The sequence below is a fragment of the Asterias rubens genome, chromosome 2 (genome assembly GCF_902459465.1).
Source record: "Asterias rubens chromosome 2, eAstRub1.3, whole genome shotgun sequence".
Classification (NCBI taxonomy): Eukaryota; Metazoa; Echinodermata; class Asteroidea; order Forcipulatida; family Asteriidae; genus Asterias; species Asterias rubens.
In genome coordinates this window covers 5589986-5612412 of record NC_047063.1, presented here as the reverse complement: position 1 = coordinate 5612412, position 22427 = coordinate 5589986, and the positions used below count along the sequence as shown (strand labels likewise).

At 37.4% G+C, this 22427-nt stretch overlaps 1 protein-coding gene across 5 annotated transcripts in view; it reads left to right on the top strand.

Moving 5' to 3' along the window:
* Window positions 1-22427, top strand: part of LOC117307319 (protein polybromo-1-like) — a 66686-nt gene that overhangs the window by 29211 nt on the left and 15048 nt on the right. For 4 of the 5 annotated variants that reach the window (XM_033792041.1, XM_033792039.1, XM_033792040.1 and 1 more), the window contains exons 15-28: window positions 233-471; window positions 2673-2802; window positions 3166-3324; window positions 5148-5237; window positions 5654-5721; window positions 7707-7845; window positions 9541-9720; window positions 10278-10436; window positions 11002-11162; window positions 11509-11681; window positions 13198-13532; window positions 15683-15727; window positions 20202-20327; window positions 21233-21488. In XM_033792041.1, the coding sequence (XP_033647932.1) occupies window positions 233-471; window positions 2673-2802; window positions 3166-3324; window positions 5148-5237; window positions 5654-5721; window positions 7707-7845; window positions 9541-9720; window positions 10278-10436; window positions 11002-11162; window positions 11509-11681; window positions 13198-13532; window positions 15683-15727; window positions 20202-20327; window positions 21233-21488 (2260 nt within the window). The remainder of the gene's footprint in view (window positions 1-232; window positions 472-2672; window positions 2803-3165; window positions 3325-5147; window positions 5238-5653; window positions 5722-7706; window positions 7846-9540; window positions 9721-10277; window positions 10437-11001; window positions 11163-11508; window positions 11682-13197; window positions 13533-15682; window positions 15728-20201; window positions 20328-21232; window positions 21489-22427) is intronic. The other variant, XM_033792037.1, reaches the window with a different exon arrangement.

Below are 22427 nucleotides of genomic sequence, written 5' to 3'. Positions count from 1 at the left end.
GGGACACAGGGAAGCTAATCGAATGCACCCATAATACCTCCTCTAGGGGCTGACCTGAGTGAGCACTGCAGGGGGACACAGGGAAGCTAATCAAATGCACCCATAATAGAGCACTGCAGGGGGACACAGGGAAGCTAATCGAATGCACCCATAATACCTCTTGTACCATTACACAACTGAGATATATTTACGTTAAACGTTTAACTAAGATATATATTATGTTACACCCTAGGATGCCCTCACTCTTCAACGTGTCCTACTTCAAACCAAATCTGAACTGATGGGTGATGAGACCTCTGGCATGCCAGATATTCAGAGCACAGTCCGAGAGATTTTAACTAATCTCTTTGTGTCCTTGGCTAATCATCAAGACGAAGAGGGCCGTTGTTTCAATGATTCATTGTCAGAGGTTCCACCAGATAAGGATGAGCTAAGTGAAGACTCTGAAGGGCAGATTCCTGTGCGACAAAAGTAGGTAGTAGCAAGTATATGGAATGTCAAGGAAATATTAACTCATGATACTTATTGGTCCTTTGTGCTGATCAATTAGACTTTGTTATTGACTGTTAAGTTTTCGCCTTCAATACTTTGGTCTGTAGCATCAATCAATCAGTCTTTGTCATTGATCGTTTGGTGTTTGGCATTCATACTTTGGTCTGTAGCGTCAATCAATCAGTCTTTATCATTGATCGTTTGGTGTTTGGCATTAATACTTTGGTCTGTAGCGTCAATCAATCAGTCTTTATCATTGATCGTTTGGTGTTTATCAATACTTTGGTCTGTAGCGTCAATCAATCAGTCTTTATCATTGATCGTTTGGTGTTTGGCATTAATACTTTGGTCTGTAGCGTCAATCAATCAGTCTTTGGCAGTGATCGTTTGGTGTTTGGCATTAATACTTTGGTCTGTAGCGTCAATCAATCAGTCTTTGGCAGTGATCGTTTGGTGTTTGGCATTAATACTTTGGTCTGTAGCGTCAATCAATCAGTCTTTATCATTGATCGTTTGGTGTTTGGCATTAATACTTTGGTCTGTAGCGTCAATCAATCAGACTTTATCATTGATCGTTTGGTGTTTGGCATTAATACTTTGGTCTGTAGCGTCAATCAATCAGTCTTTGGCAGTGATCGTTTGGTGTTTGGCATTAATACTTTGGTCTGTAGCGTCAATCAATCAGTCTTTATCATTGATCGTTTGGTGTTTGGCATTAATACTTTGGTCTGTAGCGTCAATCAATCAGACTTTATCATTGATCGTTTGGTGTTTGGCATTAATACTTTGGTCTGTCGCGTCAATCAATCAGCCTTTATCATTGATCGTTTGGTGTTTGGCATTAATACTTTGGTCTGTAGCGTCAATCAATCAGTCTTTATCATTGATCGTTTGGTGTTTGGCATTAATACTTTGGTCTGTAGCGTCAATCAATCAGTCTTTGGCAGTGATCGTTTGGTGTTTGGCATTAATACTTTGGTCTGTAGCGTCAATCAATCAGTCTTTGGCAGTGATCGTTTGGTGTTTGGCATTAATACTTTGGTCTGTAGCGTCAATCAATAAGTCTTTATCATTGATCGTTTGGTGTTTGGCATTAATACTTTGGTCTGTAGCGTCAATCAATCAGACTTTATCATTGATCGTTTGGTGTTTGGCATTAATACTTTGGTCTGTAGCGTCAATCAATCAGTCTTTATCATTGATCGTTTGGTGTTTGGCATTAATACTTTGGTCTGTAGCGTCAATCAATCAGACTTTATCATTGATCGTTTGGTGTTTGGCATTAATACTTTGGTCTGTAGCGTCAATCAATCAGTCTTTGGCAGTGATCGTTTGGTGTTTGGCATTAATACTTTGGTCTGTAGCGTCAATCAATCAGTCTTTGGCAGTGATCTTTTGGTGTTTGGCATTAATACTTTGGTCTGTAGCGTCAATTAATCAGTCTTTATCATTGATCGTTTGGTGTTTGGCATTAATACTTTGGTCTGTAGCGTCAATCAATCAGACTTTATCATTGATCGTTTGGTGTTTGGCATTAATACTTTGGTCTGTAGTGTCAATCAATCGGTCTTTATCATTGATTGTTTGGTGTTTGGCATTAATACTTTGGTCTGTAGTGTCAATCAATCGGTCTTTATCATTGATCATTTGGTGTTTGGCATTAATACTTTGGTCTGTAGGATAAATCAATCAGTCTTTATCATTGATCGTTTGGTGTCAAAAGACCCTTTTGTTATGTCAAGATTATATTTGTACTTGAATTATCAACAACTGTCTTTATAGGCATGTCCCACAATTATATTTGACATTTTGTAGCAAATTTTTGTTTCATCTTGGACTATTTCAAAGAAATCAAACATTTAATGTATCAAGGTGTCCTGTTTGTTTCACCCAAGTCTTGAATGAGGGTGAAATTGTTAAACATGAAAGTTGATGAGCTAAAGCTACTGCTGCAATCCATCATGTCAGCCAAGCAGCCATTTCTAACATTGACCCTGTTAATGCAGTCAAACTTCAGCAGAAAGTACAGTGTGGGTATACTGTTGGGATTGTGGTAAACAAAAGTTATATAAACATTGTGTTGGTTACATGTGCTAACATAGTTGAATTTCATATTAACCTTCACAAACAAGTTTGACTGATGACATTATAGTTGCTAAAATTTGATCTTTAAAATGCAGAAAACCTCAGGACTTGGATACTTTGAGGAGGTATTTAGACAAAGGTTGTTACAGAAGGTTGGATTGCTTCCAGGATCATATCTTTGGTGTCCTAGAGAGAGCTCGTAGTTTGAGTAGAACTGACTCACAGGTAAGTAACAAGGGCCTTTAAGATTGTAAAGTATTCTTCTTGATTAAGGGAGTAAAAGGGTTGCGACGAGTTCTTGGAAAATTGGAATTCCTTAACGTTGGGAGCTGCATTATTTCATGAAAATGACGGATTTGTGAAGAATATATGACGATCAAAACCCACCGCAGAAAAATGTATGCTGCCATGGATTGTGAATCTGTTGAAATTAGTGGTTTCTTGGAGGTAAGATTTGAGTTATGAAGCTTTGAAAAATGTTCGCCCCAAAAATGTACCCTGATATCCAGGACGTCACTGTAGTACAATACAAAAGTGTAAGGCCGCCAGGGCTATGATAAAGGTATGTTTGATTGCATATGATTGTAGGTATATGAAGATGCAGTTGAGATGCAGAGATTCTTTATTGCTATTCGTGATGAAATCTGTAAGAATGGAGAGATTCTTCTGTCTCCTGCACTCAGCTACACCCATAGACACATGCAGAATGACATTGACAAGCAGAAGAAAGTCAAGCTTCCAAAAGAGGTTAGTTGACCTTTAAGGGACCAGAACAGCTGTAATCTATGGTGTTGCATGAAATGCTTATAACTCATTTACTTCACTTCCTCCCACTCACCTTCCAGTCAATACTTGGCACTTTGTATCCTTCGGGAAAAAAGGCACGTTATAAATAGAGTCATTGTAAAGACGAAGTGACCTATGTTTACATTCAAAGAGTTGCGAAGTCATAGTAAGATTGTGCACACTTTCTAGCTGGCTGCCAAAACACAAAGGTTTTGCCTGGCGGTATGCGCGGCGCCGCGCGAATCATGTAATGCTTTTCGTGTGACGTCAGAGGTCACATCGTCTATAGGTGCTGTACACATATATTGTATATGGAAATCTGCTATAATAATTATGTGATTTCTTCCTAGTTAAATATTTCCAAACATTTGTATTTGTGATGAGCCAAACTTATTGGCTCCCACTGCAGCCTAAGCTTTTCTTCAGATTGCCATTGAAGATGGCCATCAGAATTCTTGTATTGATCCTAGAGATAGGGAGTGGGTGCAGTGATGTTTGTGACCAGTTATTGAAACACCACTGATGGCTACATCTGTGGATTTGGGGATAATCTGTTACATGGCACTTTACTGGACACTTTTTGTAATTGTTAAAGACCAGTTTCTCACTTGGTGTTCTCAACATATGAACAAAATAAAAAACCTGTGAAAATTTGAACTCAATTGGGCGTCGAAGTTGCAAGATAATAATGGAAGAAAAATACCATTGTCACACAGTTGGGTGCTTTCAGATGCTTAAATTTGGGTGAGGTCTCGAAATCAAATTCTTGGGAAATAACTTCTTTCTCAAAAACTATGTTACTTCATTGGGAGCCGTTTCTCACAATGTTTTATACTATCAACAGCTCTCCATTGCTTGTTACCAAGTAAGTTTTAATGCTGACAATTATTTTGAGTAGTTACCAATACTGTCCACTGCCTTTAAAGAGACACGTTGCCTTGGATCGGCGAGTTGGTCTATAAACAGTATTTGAAACCGTTTGTTAGGAAATGCATGGTTAGATAGAAAGATGTTTTAAAGGGAAGGTACATGTTTGGTATTAACTCAAAACAAATGTTAACTTAAAAACTGACTTGATAACAAGCATTGGAGAGCTGTTGATAGTATAAAACATTGTGAGGAACGGCTCCCTCTGAAGTAGCATAGATTTTGAGAAAGAGGTAATTTCTCACTAAAATAATAAAAGACTTCTAGCTAGAAGTCTTTTATTCCTAAATTCGTCCAACAAGGGTGTTTTTTTTTCTCATCATTTTCTCGCAACTTCGATGACCAATTTAGCTCAAATTTCCACATGCTTGTTATTTTATGCTTATGTTGGGATACAGCAAGTGAGAAGACTGGTTTTTGGCAATTACTAAACGTGTACCTTCCCTTTAAAAAAGGAATATAAAGATCAACAAATATTCCTAGAAATTGCGATGTTTTCCTTTTTTTGTGCGAACTAAAACGGTCAGCCATTTTGTGTTAAAAATTAATTGGTGTGCCGTAAAATTTTGAGGCATTTTTGTGTGGATTATTATGTTCTACTTTTAAATCATCTTTCCAACCATATGCATTTTATAACAAACGGTTTTCAAACGCCTTTCATAGACCAACTCGCCCGATCCAAGGCAACGTGTCCCTTTTAAGACTATTTTGTATTTTTACCAAGTCTGTATTTTGGTTCTTTTGTGTGAATCATATTAGCTGAGATATTCAGTGTACTTCCAGTCCTGTTCATAACATATTGGATATTGTGTCTTGGTTGCAAATAAATACTTTCTTGTTGATGTTTGCCAACACAGCTGAAGGAAGATGCTGAGAAGAAAGAGGAAGAAGCTAAACAGCAGCATGATGTTACAGATTCTAAAGAAGATATGACCGTTAATCAGGAGGTATCGTACAAAGATGTGTTCCTGTTCATGTTTACACTGGTTTTAATCATCATTCTTTTTGTTTTTCATTTCATTATCATAAGATGTTATAAAACACCCAAGTAGATCCTTCACATTTGGTGTTTTTTTTTAAGTCGGTGAAATTAATGAGGACAGCACGCTTCTCGGTAATAGATTAGTAATAGCATTCTTTATATAGGGAACAGGCCTGATACTTCACAGAGGCAATGAAGGCGATTGCCTCCGTTGCCCCTGGTCATTGCCTTGGTGCTCTTGAAATGCTCCAGTAGAAATTTACAATTTCCTCATAGGGTGCCCTTTGCCAAAGAGAAAATGCCTTGGTGCCCTTGCCATGAGGGAAGGATACAGAAGTGTGTTTAACCATGTTTAATATTGTGGCTATTATTTCTTTGTAGGCCAGTGATGGCTTAGTGGTGAATGGACAGACATACCGTGTTGGTGACTTTGTCTATGTGGAACCCAGGTTAGTATGTTTAGATTTATTATAGCTTAGTGTTTCCAAATTTCCAATGAGATGACAATTTAAAATAATATACATGAGCAGCCTGAGTATCACATTTGTTTGCTGATCCATTCCATTCATGGTAATACCAACAATTGTGACTTTGTATTAGGCCTGGGCGAATTATTCGAATATCCGGTTAATGGCGAATAGGTTTTCCTATCCGTAACTGCGAATGCCTTTTTTTTCTTAACCGGATATCCGCATAGGGCGCGAATAGCTATTTATAAACCGGATAGTTCTGTAATTACAACCAAGTAACCGGATATTCTTTAATATCCGAATATCCGCGGACGTCGGGCGACAACTGATAGGAATATTTTGTCTGAATCCTTATAAAACTTCTATTAAGACAGCATAAAACAGCATAAATTAAGTATTTAACTATGCTCACCTCCGTGAAGAGTTAAAACAATGACAGTTCTGACGTAATTTGTTCAAAGATTACAAAAGTTTTCCTTCACGTAGAGTCAATCACGATCAAAAGAAACAGCAAATCGCCATCTTTAAATTAGATCCGGTTATTTTTATGAATGAACCGAGTGACACTGTCTAAAACTAATATCAATCCGCCCATAAGATCTCATTCACAAACGAACAGCGCCCTCTAGCGGAAAAAAATTATTTTTGAATTTAAAATTTTTTTAATTTTTTTTAAATAGCGCCCTCTTGCGGCAAAAAAACTATTCAAATATCCGGTTAATTTCAGATAGTTGGCCAGCGGTATCCGAATACCAAAATTTCACTATTCGCCCAGCACTACTTTGTATAAAGAATATTTATATCTTAAACTAAGTAACTATGGGTAAAATCAATGTAGGTATTAAGTTCTTGATAATTGTAAATAGTAAACATAATTATAAAGACATTTAATGTGCACATATCCACCCTGATGGGTGTTCAAGGCACAGTAAAACAAAAAACAAAACAAAACAAAACACTTTCGTATTATACTATAGTGACATCTGGGATATCAGGGTCCATTTCTGGGGTGGAAAATTTCAAAGTTTCATAACTCAAATCTTACCTGCAAGAAGCCACTAATTTCAACAGATTCACATTCCATGGCAGCATATATTTGTCTTATATCTGGTCATCTTATCTTCCTCACAAATCCGCCAATTTCGTTAAATGATGCTGCTCTCAATGCTTACGTTTTGATGGTATTCTCACAGTTGTCTGTGCCGTGCGTACGCAAGACGCACAGCGTACTTGCATTTTAACGCCCTGAAGTCAAGATACGGTCTCCAAGAAGTACATAAATTTGTTTATGTCTTGCATACGCATTGTGAGAATACGATCAAAACAGGATTTTGTTAACGGTGGGAGCTGCATTATTTTACTAAAATGACGGATTTGTGAGGAACATATGACAACCAAACCCACCACAGAAAAAATGTTTGCTGCCATGGAATGTGAATCTGTTGAAATTAGTGGCTTCTTGCAGGTAAGATTTGAGTTATGAAGCTTTGAAAAAATTTCCGGCCCAGGAACGGGCCCTAATATCCAGGATGTCACTGTAGTATAACACAAAAGTGTTTTCTTAATATTTAGACCTCTGTATCTGTATACAGCACTGAGGAAGAGTCCTATATAGGCTAATCTGCATCCTTGCGTGTACACAGGTCTGACAAGAAGGGAGTGAAAGCGCCAAATCAAAAGCATTTTGATAGCTTTACAATTACGCAGTTGCTTCAAATTGTAGCTTTTAAATTTTTTAAATTAAGTTAGAGTGACAAAATTGTGAAGATGGTCATACGAGACCAGTTTTAAACCCCCAAAATGTGAAATAATGGTTCATTGGTAAACCACCCAATTGATAAGATGGCACATACTGTAGGATGTCACTGTAAACTTGACTAATGCATGCATTTTGCAATCTGTTTTATTTTGTTCTGAAGCTGCCAGTTAGGATGTAACATGTGTTTATTTTTGTCTTCTGTCAGTGAGAAGAACTTGAAGCTACATATAGTGTGCATTGAGAAGCTATGGAAGGATCCAGACGGTGAATGTTGGCTCCATGGCAACTGGTTCCTCAGACCAAATGAAACTTTTCATTTAGCTACTCGCAAATTTTTGGAAAAGGTATCCTATTTTGAATTTTAAATTTTCTTATGGAAGAAATTGTGTTCCAAATTGGATATTACTCTTTGAAATGTGTTTTAAAGACTTCAGAACAAAGGAATTTCTGTTAAGTATTGATTACATGTAGTTCACCATTTTCTTAAGTTCAATGTAGTAAACTACATGAAAGTTGAGTTGTTACAAGTTATTGCTTTTTTCCTTGACAAAAAAACAACTACAACTACAAGTACAATGTGTTCTAGAAAATATAGTATTGTACAAATGAATAAGACCATTGGTGTTCAAAGAAACTAAATCGACTGAATACTCAAATAAAGGTACATAATTATTACTGGTTTCAGCAGTATTGAGTATTGAGTTTGAATGCAAGTTGGTAAAATCAAATGTCTGTTAGAGTTCTAAAACTTACCAGAGTCTTTAATCTACTTGACCCTTTACCACTCATGTAATATTAAACAGCACCACTCACTCTTCACCGCGTCATAAAAATTCACTTTTCCATCCGTGCCTAAAAATCTTTGCATAACTTTTCTTTTGATTGATTTCTGATGTTACAGTTAATATTTTGTAGGGGATGAAATTATCTTTTAAATGATTTCATAGTTGTTTTGTTTGCGTTATCAAGTTGAAGCTTTGAGTTTAGAAACATCAGAGAGATCATCCAAAATTTGGTACTCCGCGTGTAAAAACACCAATAGATTTATTCAAAGTTGCTTTTACTGTGTACATTGCGCTCGTGATACGTGGTACGTAGAGCGTGGTCTGCACACTTCAGAGAAAAAGCAGCTACTCGTTATGTCTTACATGCATTACTCAAAGGACTTCCCATCTTTGAATCTTTGATGCTGGACGGCGTCAGATTTTCTTATGTCGACCATGTGCTATTTTTAGACTATTTTCATCTTGAGATTGTGCTCTATATGGCTGTTTACTGCGTGTTAATCATGTGTTTAGAATTAAAAATTCAACTTGTCAAACTTGGATGTTGGTTGTGGTCGGTATGAAGAGTATAAGGCAGGCTGGCTATAGGGTTAAAGACACTGAACACTATTGGTAATTGTCCAATACCAGTCTTCACAGTTGGTGTATCTCAACATATGCATAAAATAACAAACCTGTGAACATTTGAGCTCAATCAGTCGTCGAAGTTGCGAGATATTAATGAAAGAAAAAAACATCCTTGTCGCACATGGTCACACAAAGTTGTGTGCTTTCAGATGCTTGATTTCGAGACCTCTAATTCTAAATCTGACGTCTCAAAATCAAATTCGTGGAAAATTACTTCGTTCTCGAAAACTACGTCATTTCAGAGGGATCCGTTTCTCACGATGTTTTATACTGTCAACCTCTCCCCAATTCTCGTAATCAAGAAAGGTTTTATGATGATAATTATTTTGAGTAATTACCAATAGTGTCCACTGCCTTTAACCCCTAAGCAGCATATCGTCCGGAGGCGCCAACAAAATTTGACATGGTGTACTTTGAGTTATAAACAAGCGATTACGAAGCAAACATGCGAAGCAAACAGCCGTAGATAGAGCGCAATCTCAAGATGACCACAGTCTAAAAATAGCACATTGTCCACATCAGAACAAATGACGTAAAGGTTCAAATGATATATTGTTGTTTGATTATTAATCAAAGTTGTTAAGATTTTCATTCCATTTATAAATGTGTCAATTTTTTTTTCTGTAGGAAGTCTTTAAAAGTGACTATTACAATAAAGTAAAGATAACCCAGCATGTTGCAGGGAAATGTCATGTAATGTTTGTAAGAGATTTCTTCAAGAGTAAACCAGAAGGCTTCAACGAGGACGATGTGTATACTTGTGAGTCTCGATATTCTGCAAAGGCCAAAGCATTTAAGAAAATAAAGGTATGATATATCCATGACCAGATTTGTGTTTCTGTTTACATTCTGAGTTTTCATGCACTATTCACCTTAATAGTACTCAGTTCTTATGTTGTGCACATCTTATCAGTCAGATCAAGCAAGGTTTTAAATTAGCCTTTGCCTGGTTGTCAAATGCGAGGGAAAACAGCAGCAGGCAAGTTAAAATCCTTCCTTTACTAGTCCGCCGGGCGAGTCAATAAATGAGGGGTTCATCGGTAAAATCCGAATGAGAGTGTATTTTTAAGTTTGTAAATTCATGTGACAAATTTTGATATTTGCTAGATTAAATGTGGCCTCGATTGGATCGTGATTGTTCATTTTAGTTTATAAACGTTAAAACACGAATGCACACACAACACATGGGTGTAATGTGCAGTACAACGGAGCAGGTCCAAAGTCCAACCTAACAATCGTTCCCCACCCTGTGATTGGCCCGTTGATAATCACCACGAGCTGGGTAAAGAATGGCTGCACAATGTTTTAATATCAATATGTTTTGCAATGCTTCAAATACCATGAATTTTTTTTATTCCAAACAGATTTGGGCTCTCCCTTCTAGTAATGTTAAGATAGTTCCTCGTGATGAGCCTTTGTCTCGTGTGCGTGTTGCGTCTGTATTTGCTGGTAGTCAAAAGCTTGAGCCTACAGATGCTGATAAGGTTGATGGAGAGTATCAACCCTTTGACAAGGAGAGAGAGGTATGTAACATTCCAAAGTATGACAAAGTATCAGACGCTTTAATACAATAATGGCTATTTTTTTTTAATTTACATGAAAAGTGTTTTTTTTGTTTAAACATTACACCTGGTTGCTGATAGATCTAATACCTGATTGCTGATTGACCTAATACCTGGTTGCTGATTGATCTAAGACCTGGTTGCTGATTGATCTAAGACCTGGTTGCTGATTGATCTATGACCTGGTTGCTGATTGATCTAAGACCTTGTTGCTGATTGATCTAAGACCTGGTTGCTGATTGATCTAAGACCTGACTGCTGATTGATCTAAGACCTGGTTGCTGATTGATCTAAGACCTGGTTGCTGATTGATCTAAGACCTGGTTGCTGATTGATCTATGACCTGGTTGCTGATTGATCTAAGACCTGAGTGCTGATTGATCTAAGACCTTGTGTGTTGTCCCTTTTTGTGACTTCATGCCATGTTTTTCTTGATTTCAGACTAGAAACAAGTGTCATAGTCTAACTACCTTTAATAAGAAGTGATTCATTGTTTAATTCAGCTGTATTGTTGTTCTGATTACAGGATGTTATAGTTGATACAACCAACAGTGACAGTGGTCAAGTATATTACGAACAAGTTCATTTTGAGGGTCATGTCTACAAGCTAGGGGACAGTGTGTATCTTCGATCTGATCAAGCAAGGCCATTTATTGCCAGGATAGACAAGATGTGGAAGGATGCCAAGTAGGTTGTTTCACTCAAATATCAATTCAAGTTAATAACGGTGTCATCAAAGAAATATACTTAATCCCTCTGGCATGGGATTGGGATTTAATGACCTCTTGTGTACTGCCATATAAAGTATAAAGCCGCCGGGATCATTGGGGTTGCGGCTTGAATCGGAGGTTAGTTAAAGAGGCCCTCCCATATAGGTTTCTTTAAATTTATCTTGATTGAGGTGCCAAAAAACTTTATTTTAACTGTATTTGTTATACACTTATGAAGAGAGTATTATTATTGTTAATACCAAAGTAAGTGATGACCAATATTTTATTTTGTTAGTAAAAGTTTTGATGTTTAATGTTGACAGCGGTGATCCTTGGTTCAATGGTCCTTGGTTTGTGCGTCCATCCGAGACTATACATCCACCAACTCGCTTATTCTACAAGAATGAGGTTTTCTTGAGTTCGATTGAAGATACAAATCCCATGCGCAGTATCTGTGGAAAGTGTCATGTTATGATCTACAAAGATTACACCTCCAGTAAGTAGAAGAAGCTATAGCATCCTATAAATGACACTTGATAAAGTTTATTATAATGATATTATAACAATGAAGTACAAGTCACAAGAAGGTGGTGTCAGGTGGGGGTAGGTAAGTCTTGGTTGGAAGGAGTCAGCATTGTTTAAAGAAGGTGGTGTCAGGTGGCGGTAGGTAAGCCTTGGTTGGAAGGAGTCGGCATTGTTTAAAGAAGGTGGTGTCAGGTGGCGGTAGGTAAGCCTTGGTTGGAAGGAGTCAGCATTGTTTAAAGAAGGTGGTGTCAGGTGGCGGTAGGTAAGCCTTGGTTGGAAGGAGTCGGCATTGTTTAAAGAAGGTGGTGTCAGGTGGGGGTAGGTAAGCCTTGGTTGGAAGGAGTCAGCATTGTTTAAAGAAGGTGGTGTCAGGTGGGGGTAGGCAAGCCTTGGTTGGAAGGAGTCAGCATTGTTTAAAGAAGGTGGTGTCAGGTGGGGGTAGGTAAGCCTTGGTTGGAAGGAGTCGGCATTGTTTAAAGAAGGTGGTTTCAGGTGGGGGTAGGTAAGCCTTGGTTGGAAGGAGTCGGCATTGTTTAAAGAAGGTGGTTTCAGGTGGGGGTAGGTAAGCCTTGGTTGGAAGGAGTCGGCATTGTTTAAAGAAGGTGGTGTCAGGTGGGGGTAGGTAAGCCTTGGATGGAAGAAGTCAGCATTGTTTAAAGAAGGTAGTGTCAGGTGGGGGTAGGTAAGCCTTGGTTGGAAGGAGTCAGCATTGTTTAAAGAAGGTGGTTTCAGGTGGGGGTAGGTAAGCCTTGGATGGAAGAAGTCAGCATTGTTTAAAGTTGGTGTCAGGTGGGGGTAGGTAAGCCTTAGATGGAAGGAGTCAGCATTGTTTAACACATTGTAAATATAACTCAAACTCAAACTGGATTTTGAATGTACGGTTTGTCCTGAGCTTATTCTTTCGACTAGATTTAGTTCTACAGTCATTGTGCAATCTATTATACCACCTTGAAATAAACACATCACATAGTTGTTGAACTAAAATACGATTCACATTCCTTCGGTTTGCAAGCTCTGGTATGTTCTCTGGCATGTTACAGGAGACTGAATCAAAGTATTTTCTAAGCATAAGAAATACTGATGGTTTGTGGTTAAGCCCTAGAGTTTGATGAACTTTAAAGGAGTTGTACAGAATGGAATTCCTGTGTTTACCACTAATTTAAACCAGTAATTAAGCATGTGTTTAAGTTGCTCTATGTATAAAGGAGAACGACCAAATTCACCCCGGACTGCGTCCTTGGGTGTACGTCTATTCACAGTTAAAATGAACCTTAACCAATTTAAATGAAAAGCTTCAATTTGGTCCATTTCTTTCTTCCAAGTAAAAGCTGAACAATATTCAATTGATATAAATAGTTTTAAAAACTGTTTCGTGCTTGCAATTAATAGAGTCAGGTTTTTTTAAGACAGCAATGGTGCATAAAATTACAGAATTTATGAAAAATGCTGAAAATAATATTTTGTATGTTACAATTTTGATGGATCAGGTCGTCCTACAGAGTATGAAGAGGCTGATGTGTTTGTCTGTGAATCACAATACAAGGAAGCTGAGAGACAAATTCGTAAACTCAAGAGCATCAAGCGCTACTCTGTCTCTAATAAAGTGGTTGATGATGAAATCTACTTCTTTAAGAAATGCATCACACCTCTAAAGGAAGCATCCCCACTCCTGCAGCAAGCATCAGAAGGTACTGATATGAGTCGGACTGATGGAGTGCAGACTGCAACTCTAGATGAAGATGATGATAAGACGGTCATATTGACTGCTGATGAAGAGACACAGGATAGTACTTCCACAGCGACACCTATAGGCACATCAAAGGTACAATTAGCTTTTGGTTTGTTTTTTGTGGGAATTTTTCAGAAATCTTTTATCTATAATTAAGAATTGTTTTTCTTCTTCAAAGATTTGTCTGACCTGTCAAAGGTTGAAGGAAGTCTTGTGGTTGGTGTGTCTTGTCGAATTGTTTGTAAATTTTGTTTACCTACATGTACACAGCATTGCAATTTAAAGGACCAAACTATGTAGCAATTAAATATCGGTTCCACTCTCAGATGTCAGTTGGTAGTGTCTGCTCTTTTCAGTCCCTAACGTGGGAAATGTCAGTGCACAGGCAAACTGATGTGTTTAGGTTTTTGTCCCGCTGCATTTGTGCTTTTGTTTTAGAAAGACAACTAACATCTTCTTTTAATTTCATACTTGATACGTTGTTTAAACTCGATTTGCTCGTTTGTTAAATTTCAATATTGCATCAAAATGCAACTTGACTTGTATTTCTTTTTTCAAATAGTGAAATTCTTAGAATGTATTGGTCTGTGTAGTAATTACATGTATGTGTTAAACGGGAGTTGGAACAACTTTCAGGCCCCTGTTTGGATATTGAAATGTGCGCAGGTACGCCAAAGGATGTTTACAAATAAAGTACTTCATTTTCTGCCATACTTTGCTGTTCCAAATTCCTGTCCAAAAAGAAGAAGCCGATCAAACATTTGATTGCATGGTCAGTTTGGTAAGCATTTGTGGTATCCATGGTATCTGGCAGTGAAGGTAAGAAGCCAATATGGGTAATAAGCCAACCAACTAACCAAATAGCTGATAAGACACTTTGGATCATGGCAATTGGCGAGACCTTATTTTTGTATTGGAGTTGAGCATCCCAAAGATTACTCCCCATTGGAGCGTTGCGGAGGTCCCTCTTGACTAGCCAACTGGGTACCTCACACCATAGAAGATTGGGTGACTGTATCTCGTACCCTAGCAGATAGGGCAGTCAAGTCACCATACCAAAGCCAAATGGCACAATTCTGAGCCAAGATCGTGCAACCCAATCCAAGATGATGCACTTCTACTAGACAAGATGGTATAAGGTATGACTTTAATGGTATGGATGAGTAAATTTAGAAGTTTACCGTTACATTATGTGTCTTTAGAAGCTCCAACCCGACTAACCCTGTGGTGCGCTGCTTCCAGTGAGGTTACATGTGATTTGGGGGACAAACCCTACATTTATGTTAAGCTTGATCTCCATGTGATTGATTATGATAGTTAGTAAAAGGCTTGTGTTAAGACAGGGTTGCTTTGATTCCATATCTATCCCTTTTTACTTTGCTTGGAATACAATGTATTTTACCCCACGGGTCCTTCTACATGGGATGGCTTAGACGGTTGCCATTCTGCAGGACAATTTTAGTGAAAACAAATTTACCTTGTAGAAATGTTTTCACAATGATCTTTTCTGGAAAAAAAGAGGGAAAACAGAACACATCCAGGAAAATGTTTGACCAACATATTGGTGCAATGCAGTGTGCATTATTGTTGAATACTGCAGTCATTTTGGCTGCTGTGCAAAAATTACTTGACCGTCAAAGGCAATGCAAAACTAATGGACCTAGTCCAGTTTGGGGGTAATATTAAATCAGACCAACCATTGGAGCAAACTAATCGACCTAGTCCAGTTTGGGGGTAATATTAAATCAGACCAACCATTGGAGCAAACTAATGGACCTAGTCCAGTTTGGGGGTAATATTAAATCAGACCAACCATTGGAGCAAACTAATCGACCTAGTCCAGTTTGGGGGTAATATTAAATCAGACCAACCATTGGAGCAAACTAATCGACCTAGTCCAGTTTGGGGGTAATATTAAATCAGACCAACCATTGGAGCAAACTTGAGACATTCCAGTCTAATCATGTAAATGTAGATTTGTTATTGAATGTACAAGTTTTCTGTAAGACGCTCTTAAATAGGAAATGTTTCAATAAGTTTGCAGATCTACCTTAAAATATAAATGAACATCTGCTTGCATCGTTTAAAATCTGACAGTCTTCCCCAGTCATATTTGTCAACTTTGTATGAATTTTGTTGCTTAACATATTTACAAATTTCAGAGACATTCCCAATTTAAACGCTAGCGTTTGCAGACATTTTGATATGCCCTGCATTCATGGTGAGTATTACTGTCCTTTCAGGTTAATAACTGCAGCCCAAGCAGATCAACAAGTAGCCAGAAACTGGTAATCAATCTGAACCTTTCTATGTTGATTTACGCAGAGTATTGTCTGTCATAACATTTAGGCCACATAAACAAAAAAATTGTTGATCGTCCTTTTTTTTGCAGGGGGAGGGAGTGAGGTTTTTTTCTTTCTTTTTTAATTAAAAAAAAAAAGTTTTGTTGACATGCCAATTATGAAATCAAGAATAAAGAAATCATCAAAATCACTATAAAACAGAGGGTTTGTGTGTTTTTGATGTTTTCAATAGTTTTGTCAAACAAATTTAACTCTAAGATGACATTTTCTGTAAACTTTTTCAAACAACTAAGCACAGTGTAGCCCAAGTAAACATTTGAAGAATTGTTCTTGCTTTGCCAACATGAATAAAAACCTTTTTTACACATCTTTTAAAACCTGTACATTTTGAAAAAAATATCAGCTGAAAAATCTGGGCAGTAAAAGCATAAAGAGATATCCAGACATGGGGAAAAAAAAATGGGGTCGGGGGGACGATCAACAATTTGTTCTGTTTATGTGGCCTTACTGTTTTTAATTTAATTAACTTCATATCACCCAATGTCTGCTTGATTTAATGACTCAATGTGGAATTAAATTAATATCACCAAGTACTTGTTACCAACCTACACGTACCATAGTGTTGTGCAAGTACAGTTTCATTTTACTCAATCAACAACATGCATAAGTAGTTTACCAGCACTGGCCAGCATTATGCATACCCCAACCTTTCCATCATCCTCCTGTCCCAGGAGAACTACCCAAGTTATCTTGCAGCTTTAACTATTTGTATAAACTCACAGTAAGTAATGTGTGGTGACTCTAATAACACCCAAGTGTGTTTGTTGAAGATGACATGAGCAAAATACAGTACATGGTTAAGCAGAAACCCTTAATCATACCTGTATGTTGTGATCCAGTCATCATTGATTCTCAAATTAGACTGGGATCATGTGGGATCACCAAGGGTGTGCATTTTGATGGTCCTAACCAATCACAGTTTCATTTTTGGTTTAATTAATAACTTGTTAGACTAACATTTTGGAAAACACTTGGGTTGAACCCCAAACAAAATATTTCACAATAAGAGCAATATTAGGAGTTGCAGTTTGTTAAGGTCCATTTTGACAAGTATGAGCAGAAAGGAACATTGGATGGAATTCCAAGTTGTCCAGAGATCTTTAACCAGATGTTTATATTCTTCAAGTGAGTTTTCTAAGTCTTACGCCTTTCAAGGCATTAACCCTTTAGATACTGTTCAACATTCTACATTATCATCACAAAACTCCCAGAAGTTGCCAATATTGTTCATTTTTTAAATCAAAATTATCCAGTATTAATAATAACAGATATACCATGAAACAGAAGATTAAGTTTTGCATTTAGAAATTGGGGTAGTATTTAACACGAAACATCTGGAGTCAAGTTTTTGACTTCATAAAATGGCCGACGGTGTTAGATAGCAAAGTAAAAGGAAAACCACACATTTTCTAGGCATATTTGTGTGGATCATTGTATTCTACTTTTAAAACATCTTTCTAACCATATTGATTTCATTTCAAACGCTTTTCATGGAAAGGCAACGTTTATAGTTCATTTGTAGAACTTCTTTGTCCCATGTTGATTGAAGTGATATTAAATTGCTTAACAAATGGCAAGGAGTAAACTGATTGAAACTTGTTTATTGGGGACTGACCCAGTGACAACATCCTGCTGCCTCGTACTTTGTGCCAATAAAGGCCCTGTGTGCCTGCACTTTTTGTTAGTTAGAAGGAGATCATATCTAGTCTTTGATTCTGGCCAAGGTAGATGGAACAACAAACTAAACAATCCAAGCTCCATTAAGGAAAATCAGCAGGGTAAACTTGACTGGATTCTTGGTCTTATCATGGTCTTATTACTTCTTCCTGAACGTCGCTTAACTGTCCCCTCTGGCTCCATGGCAAACATTGATGGTTTCTATATTATGGGCTATAATATATTATGGGCTATATTATTGTTGCATCAATGGTTCCCATCAATGGTTCCCAGCAATGGTTCCCATCAATGGTTCCCAGCAATGGTTCCCAGCAATGGTTCCCAGCAATGGTTCCCATCAATGGTTCCCATCAATGGTTCCCATCAATGGTTCCCATCAATGGTGCCCAGCAATGGTTCCCAGCAATGGTTCCCAGCAATGGTTCCCAGCAATGGTTCCCATCAATGGTTCCCATCAATGGTTCCCATCAATGGTTCCCATCAATGGTGCCCAGCAATGGTTCCCATCAATGGTTCCCAGCAATGGTTCCCAGCAATGGTTCCCATCCAGCTGGCACACTGGTATAGGAACATCTGAGCCAAACTTGTCCCCAGAAAATAACATGTGGTTGCATCACTTGAGGATGGAAAACACTGAAAGTCATGATTTAGTAGTTTGACCAGTATTAAACTGATATCTGTTGCTAACCTTTTTTCTTGTTCAATAAAGGGACAGAACCTTGGTCAATGAAAAGCATTTGAAACCTTTTATTTTATTTTATAAAATGCATATGGTTACAAAGATGTTTTGAAAGTAGAATATAATGATCCACACAAATATGCCTCAAAGTTTTCCTTTTATTTTGTGAACTAACACGGTCGGCCATCACAAAATGGCTAACCATGTTAGTTCATGACGGGTAAAAAATCATTCAATTTTGAGCCATATTTGTGTGGATCATGATATTCTACTTTTGAAACATCTTTCTAACCATATGCATTTTAGAACAGACAGTTTAAACAATTTTTTTATAGACCAACTCGAGGGATCCAAGGAAACTTGTCCCTTTAAACACTAAGATTAAACAAAGTATCGGAAGCACCAAAGCCATAACAGGTGAATGAAACATGGAGCAAAGGGAGTTTTTTTTATATTCCCTTACAATTAGGTCAATTTGGTCCTATCTTTTAGGATGTGTAGAATTGGAATGAACACTCTGTGGGTTTGTTTCAGTTGGGGGGGGGGGGGGGTTGTTAAAGGTAAAGAATTGACATTAAACAATGAAAAATACAAATTAATATGAAGTAATAATTATTCTGTTTTAAAGTGAGCTCAACAAAGTGTTTTATTTCTGAACTTAAAATGTACATAGACTTCTCTTTTTAACTATGAAAAACATCAAAACAATTGATTGAATTTTGTTGTTACTCTTTTATGTTCTGCTAAATTCTGTTATAAGAATTGCACTTGCACTGGTATCATGTTATATCAGTACCTTGCAAGTAATCCTATAATAGTTTGTTTTTGTGGTACACAATCTAATACAAGCTATTATTACATTTCACTTGGACCTAACTCTGGGTAGCATTCTACACCTACATAAGTCGTATGCATTTTTCTTGGAAGAATTGGTCATATTACGCTAAATGGACAGACAATGGGGTTGTGTGTCTACCCAATGACATGCAGACTTTAACAAAAGGGATCTAAGTGGTTTGAAAGTGGTTTGTACATTAGCTGATTAGTGTAGGAATCCAAACAGGGTCCAATTTCATAGAGCATTTGCTTAGCATGAAATGTTTGCCTTGATAAAAACAGGATTTCCAACCAAATTTCTACATGATTTTCAAGATAACCATACAACAGCTGAATACCAGTAACTAGGAAATGCAACAAAATGGAAATTTGGTTGGTAATCCTGTTTTTATCAAGGAATAAATTTCATGCTAAGCAAATTTTCGTGCTTAGCAGCTCTATGAAATTCGGCCCTGGTGTACAAACCAAAGCTGTCTTAGATTTGACTCAGTGTACCAACAAAAAAGTTCCAAACATTGGACAAAAAGAAGAGGTCTCGGATTTATTAATAATAATTCAAAATGCTTTCAACAAGTTCCCGAAAAGAAATTAATTAGTCTTTCAATAACCTCTCTTTCTGAATAAATGAATACATAAGTGCCTTGAGTACCTTGTGGGCATGGTGGGTAGATACGTGCGCTATACAAGACTGTGGTATAATAAATGAATAAAGCAATAATTTGTCTACAGTTTAAAGGAACACGTTGCTTTGGATCGGTCGATGTTGGCTTTGAAAAGCGCTTGAAACCGTTTGTTATAAAATGCATATGGTGAGAAAGATTGCTTAAAAGTGGAATATAGTGATCCATACAGACATGCCGCGGAATTTCTCGGTTTTCCTTATACGTCGCGAAGAAACACGGTCGGCCATTTATTGGAGTCAAAAATTTGACTCCCATAAATGGCCGACCATGTTAGTCGACGGGGTAAAAGGAAAACCACGCAATTTCGAGGCACATTTGTGTGGATCATTGTATTCTACTTTTACAACATCTTTCTAACCATATGCATTTTATAACAAACGGTTACAAACGCTTTTTATAGACCAACTCGTCCAATCCAAGGCAACGTGTTCCTTTAACCATTGACCAATAATTAATTTCTTGGTTTGTGTTTCTAAACATTACTTACTCTAATTTGCAATGATGCCTTTTGTTTTTGTCAAAGATCCAGCCGCCCAAACCTCGCCATGCCAGTGGATTTATTTTGTTTGCTAGTGAACAGAGAGCTGATGTTAAGAAGAGCAATCCTAAAATGTCATTTGGAGAGATCAGTAGACTAATAGGAAGTGATGTAAGTACTCAAAAAGTTTGAAATAATTCACGGTTATTAAAGGCAGTGGACACTATTGGTAATTACTCAAACTAATTATTAGCATAAAACCTTACTTGGTAATGAGTAATGGGGAGAGGTTGATAGTATAAAACATTGTGAGAAACAGCTCCCTCTGAGGCGACGTAGTTTTCGGGAAAGGAGTAATTTTCCACGAATTTGATTTCGAGACCTCAAGTTTAGAATTTGAGGTCTCGAAATCAAGCATCTGAAAGCACACAACTGCGTGTGACAAGGGTGTTTTTTCTTTCATTATTATCTCGCAACTTCGATGACTAATTGAGCTCAAATTTTCACAGGTTTGTTGTTTGTTGCATATGTTGAGATACACCAACTGAAAAGACTGGTCTTTGATAATTACCAATAGTGTCCAGTGTCTTTAAGTGTTTGTGCGATATGTGCACCAACACCTTCTTGATTCTGTTCCTTTTTTGTTTGTTCTTTTCTATCAAATGGGAAGCTCTAAAAATGTTAACAAAATCTCCTGATCCACATGTAATAAAATCATAATGTTTGTACTGTCTTGTTTTGTACTGTGCGACACAATAGACATTTATGTCAAGATATGACCCACTTTGATCTGTCTTTACAGTCCAAACGGCAAGTTAAAAGAGTAAGGTAATATGACCAAACTTAGCATAAACTATTGAAAGTAATGACATGATATTTACAATTTATGTTCCAACATAAAACAAACCACAGTGCTTGTTACGCAGCAAACACACGTCTAGGTTTGACTGTTTTTAGAAAATATCATTGGGATAATATTCGTTTGACAACTTACATGCCCTGGACGTAATACTGTACTTTTCTTTAAGAACTCTAAATGCAGAATAAGTCAGTTTTGATTGTGTTTTATGTTGAAGTGGCGTCAGCTTCCAACTACAGATAAAAGTCAGTATGAGGTACGTGCTGCAGCCATTGCTGAGACCAAAGCCCTAGAGAAGGCAACCAGAGAGGCACTTAACCCCCAACCAGCTAGTCAGCCAGTAACTAAGGCCCCTGCAGCAGGAACTATACCAGTCTTTGAATGTGGCTGGGATGGTTGTGATTATCAATATGATGACTTGGAGGATCTTATCAATCATGTTGTAGAGGTATCAGATCACCTCAAGGCAGTAGGTACGTACATGTATGTCAAAGAATAGCCTTTGGACAACGTTTGTGATGTTATCAAGCTAAATGTGTCGTATGTCGGAAATTAAGCCATATCGGGTCAAGTTGTTGTAAATTTGTTGTAAATTGTAGATTCTATCGGCAACTTCTTTCCAGATAAAATAGGTATACACTTTCTCATGTGTAGAAGGGTCAACCAAATTACACAGAGTCTGGAGAAATAAGTTGTTGGTGTTGAATAATTGTAAGGCACAGAGATAGATGTACGTAATAGTGTTTTAAAACTTTAAGGGAAGTTAACTTGTAAAAAACTTTAAGTAGTAATCAAGTTCTTGATTGAAATTGTCTGTGTAGGGTCCTGCTTAAATTGTTATGATATCAGGTAATAAACCTCGAGGGAAACTGACTGGGCAAAGTGCACAGTTCTCCACGTACTCTAATTGGTGATGGTTTGGCATCACCGGATTGGCTCCCATCGATATGACATCATCAGACGGTGAACACTGTAGTCAAAATGCCATGTGTCCTCCCTCGTGACATCTTCATTTTGGGGCTTACAGCGCCATCTAGTGACTTCAACCATCAATTAAGAGGTCTGAATCTTGTATCATGAATCATGTGACAAGAACCATGAGGTCTTGCAGACTCAAGTCATGGAGAGGTTACAATTTCTAGTTAGTTCTATTGTAACACTTTAGAGGCAGTGCACACTATTGGTAATTACTCAAAATAATTATCATCATAAAACCTTTCTTGATTACGAGTAACACGAAGAGGTTGATAGTATAAAACATTGTGAGAAACGGCTCCCTCTGAAGTGACATATTTTTTCGAGAAAGAAGTAATTTTCCACGAATTTGATTTCGAGACCTCAAGTTTAGAATTTGAGGTCTCGAATTCAAGCATCAGAAAGCACACAACTTCTTGTGACAAGGGTGTTTTTTT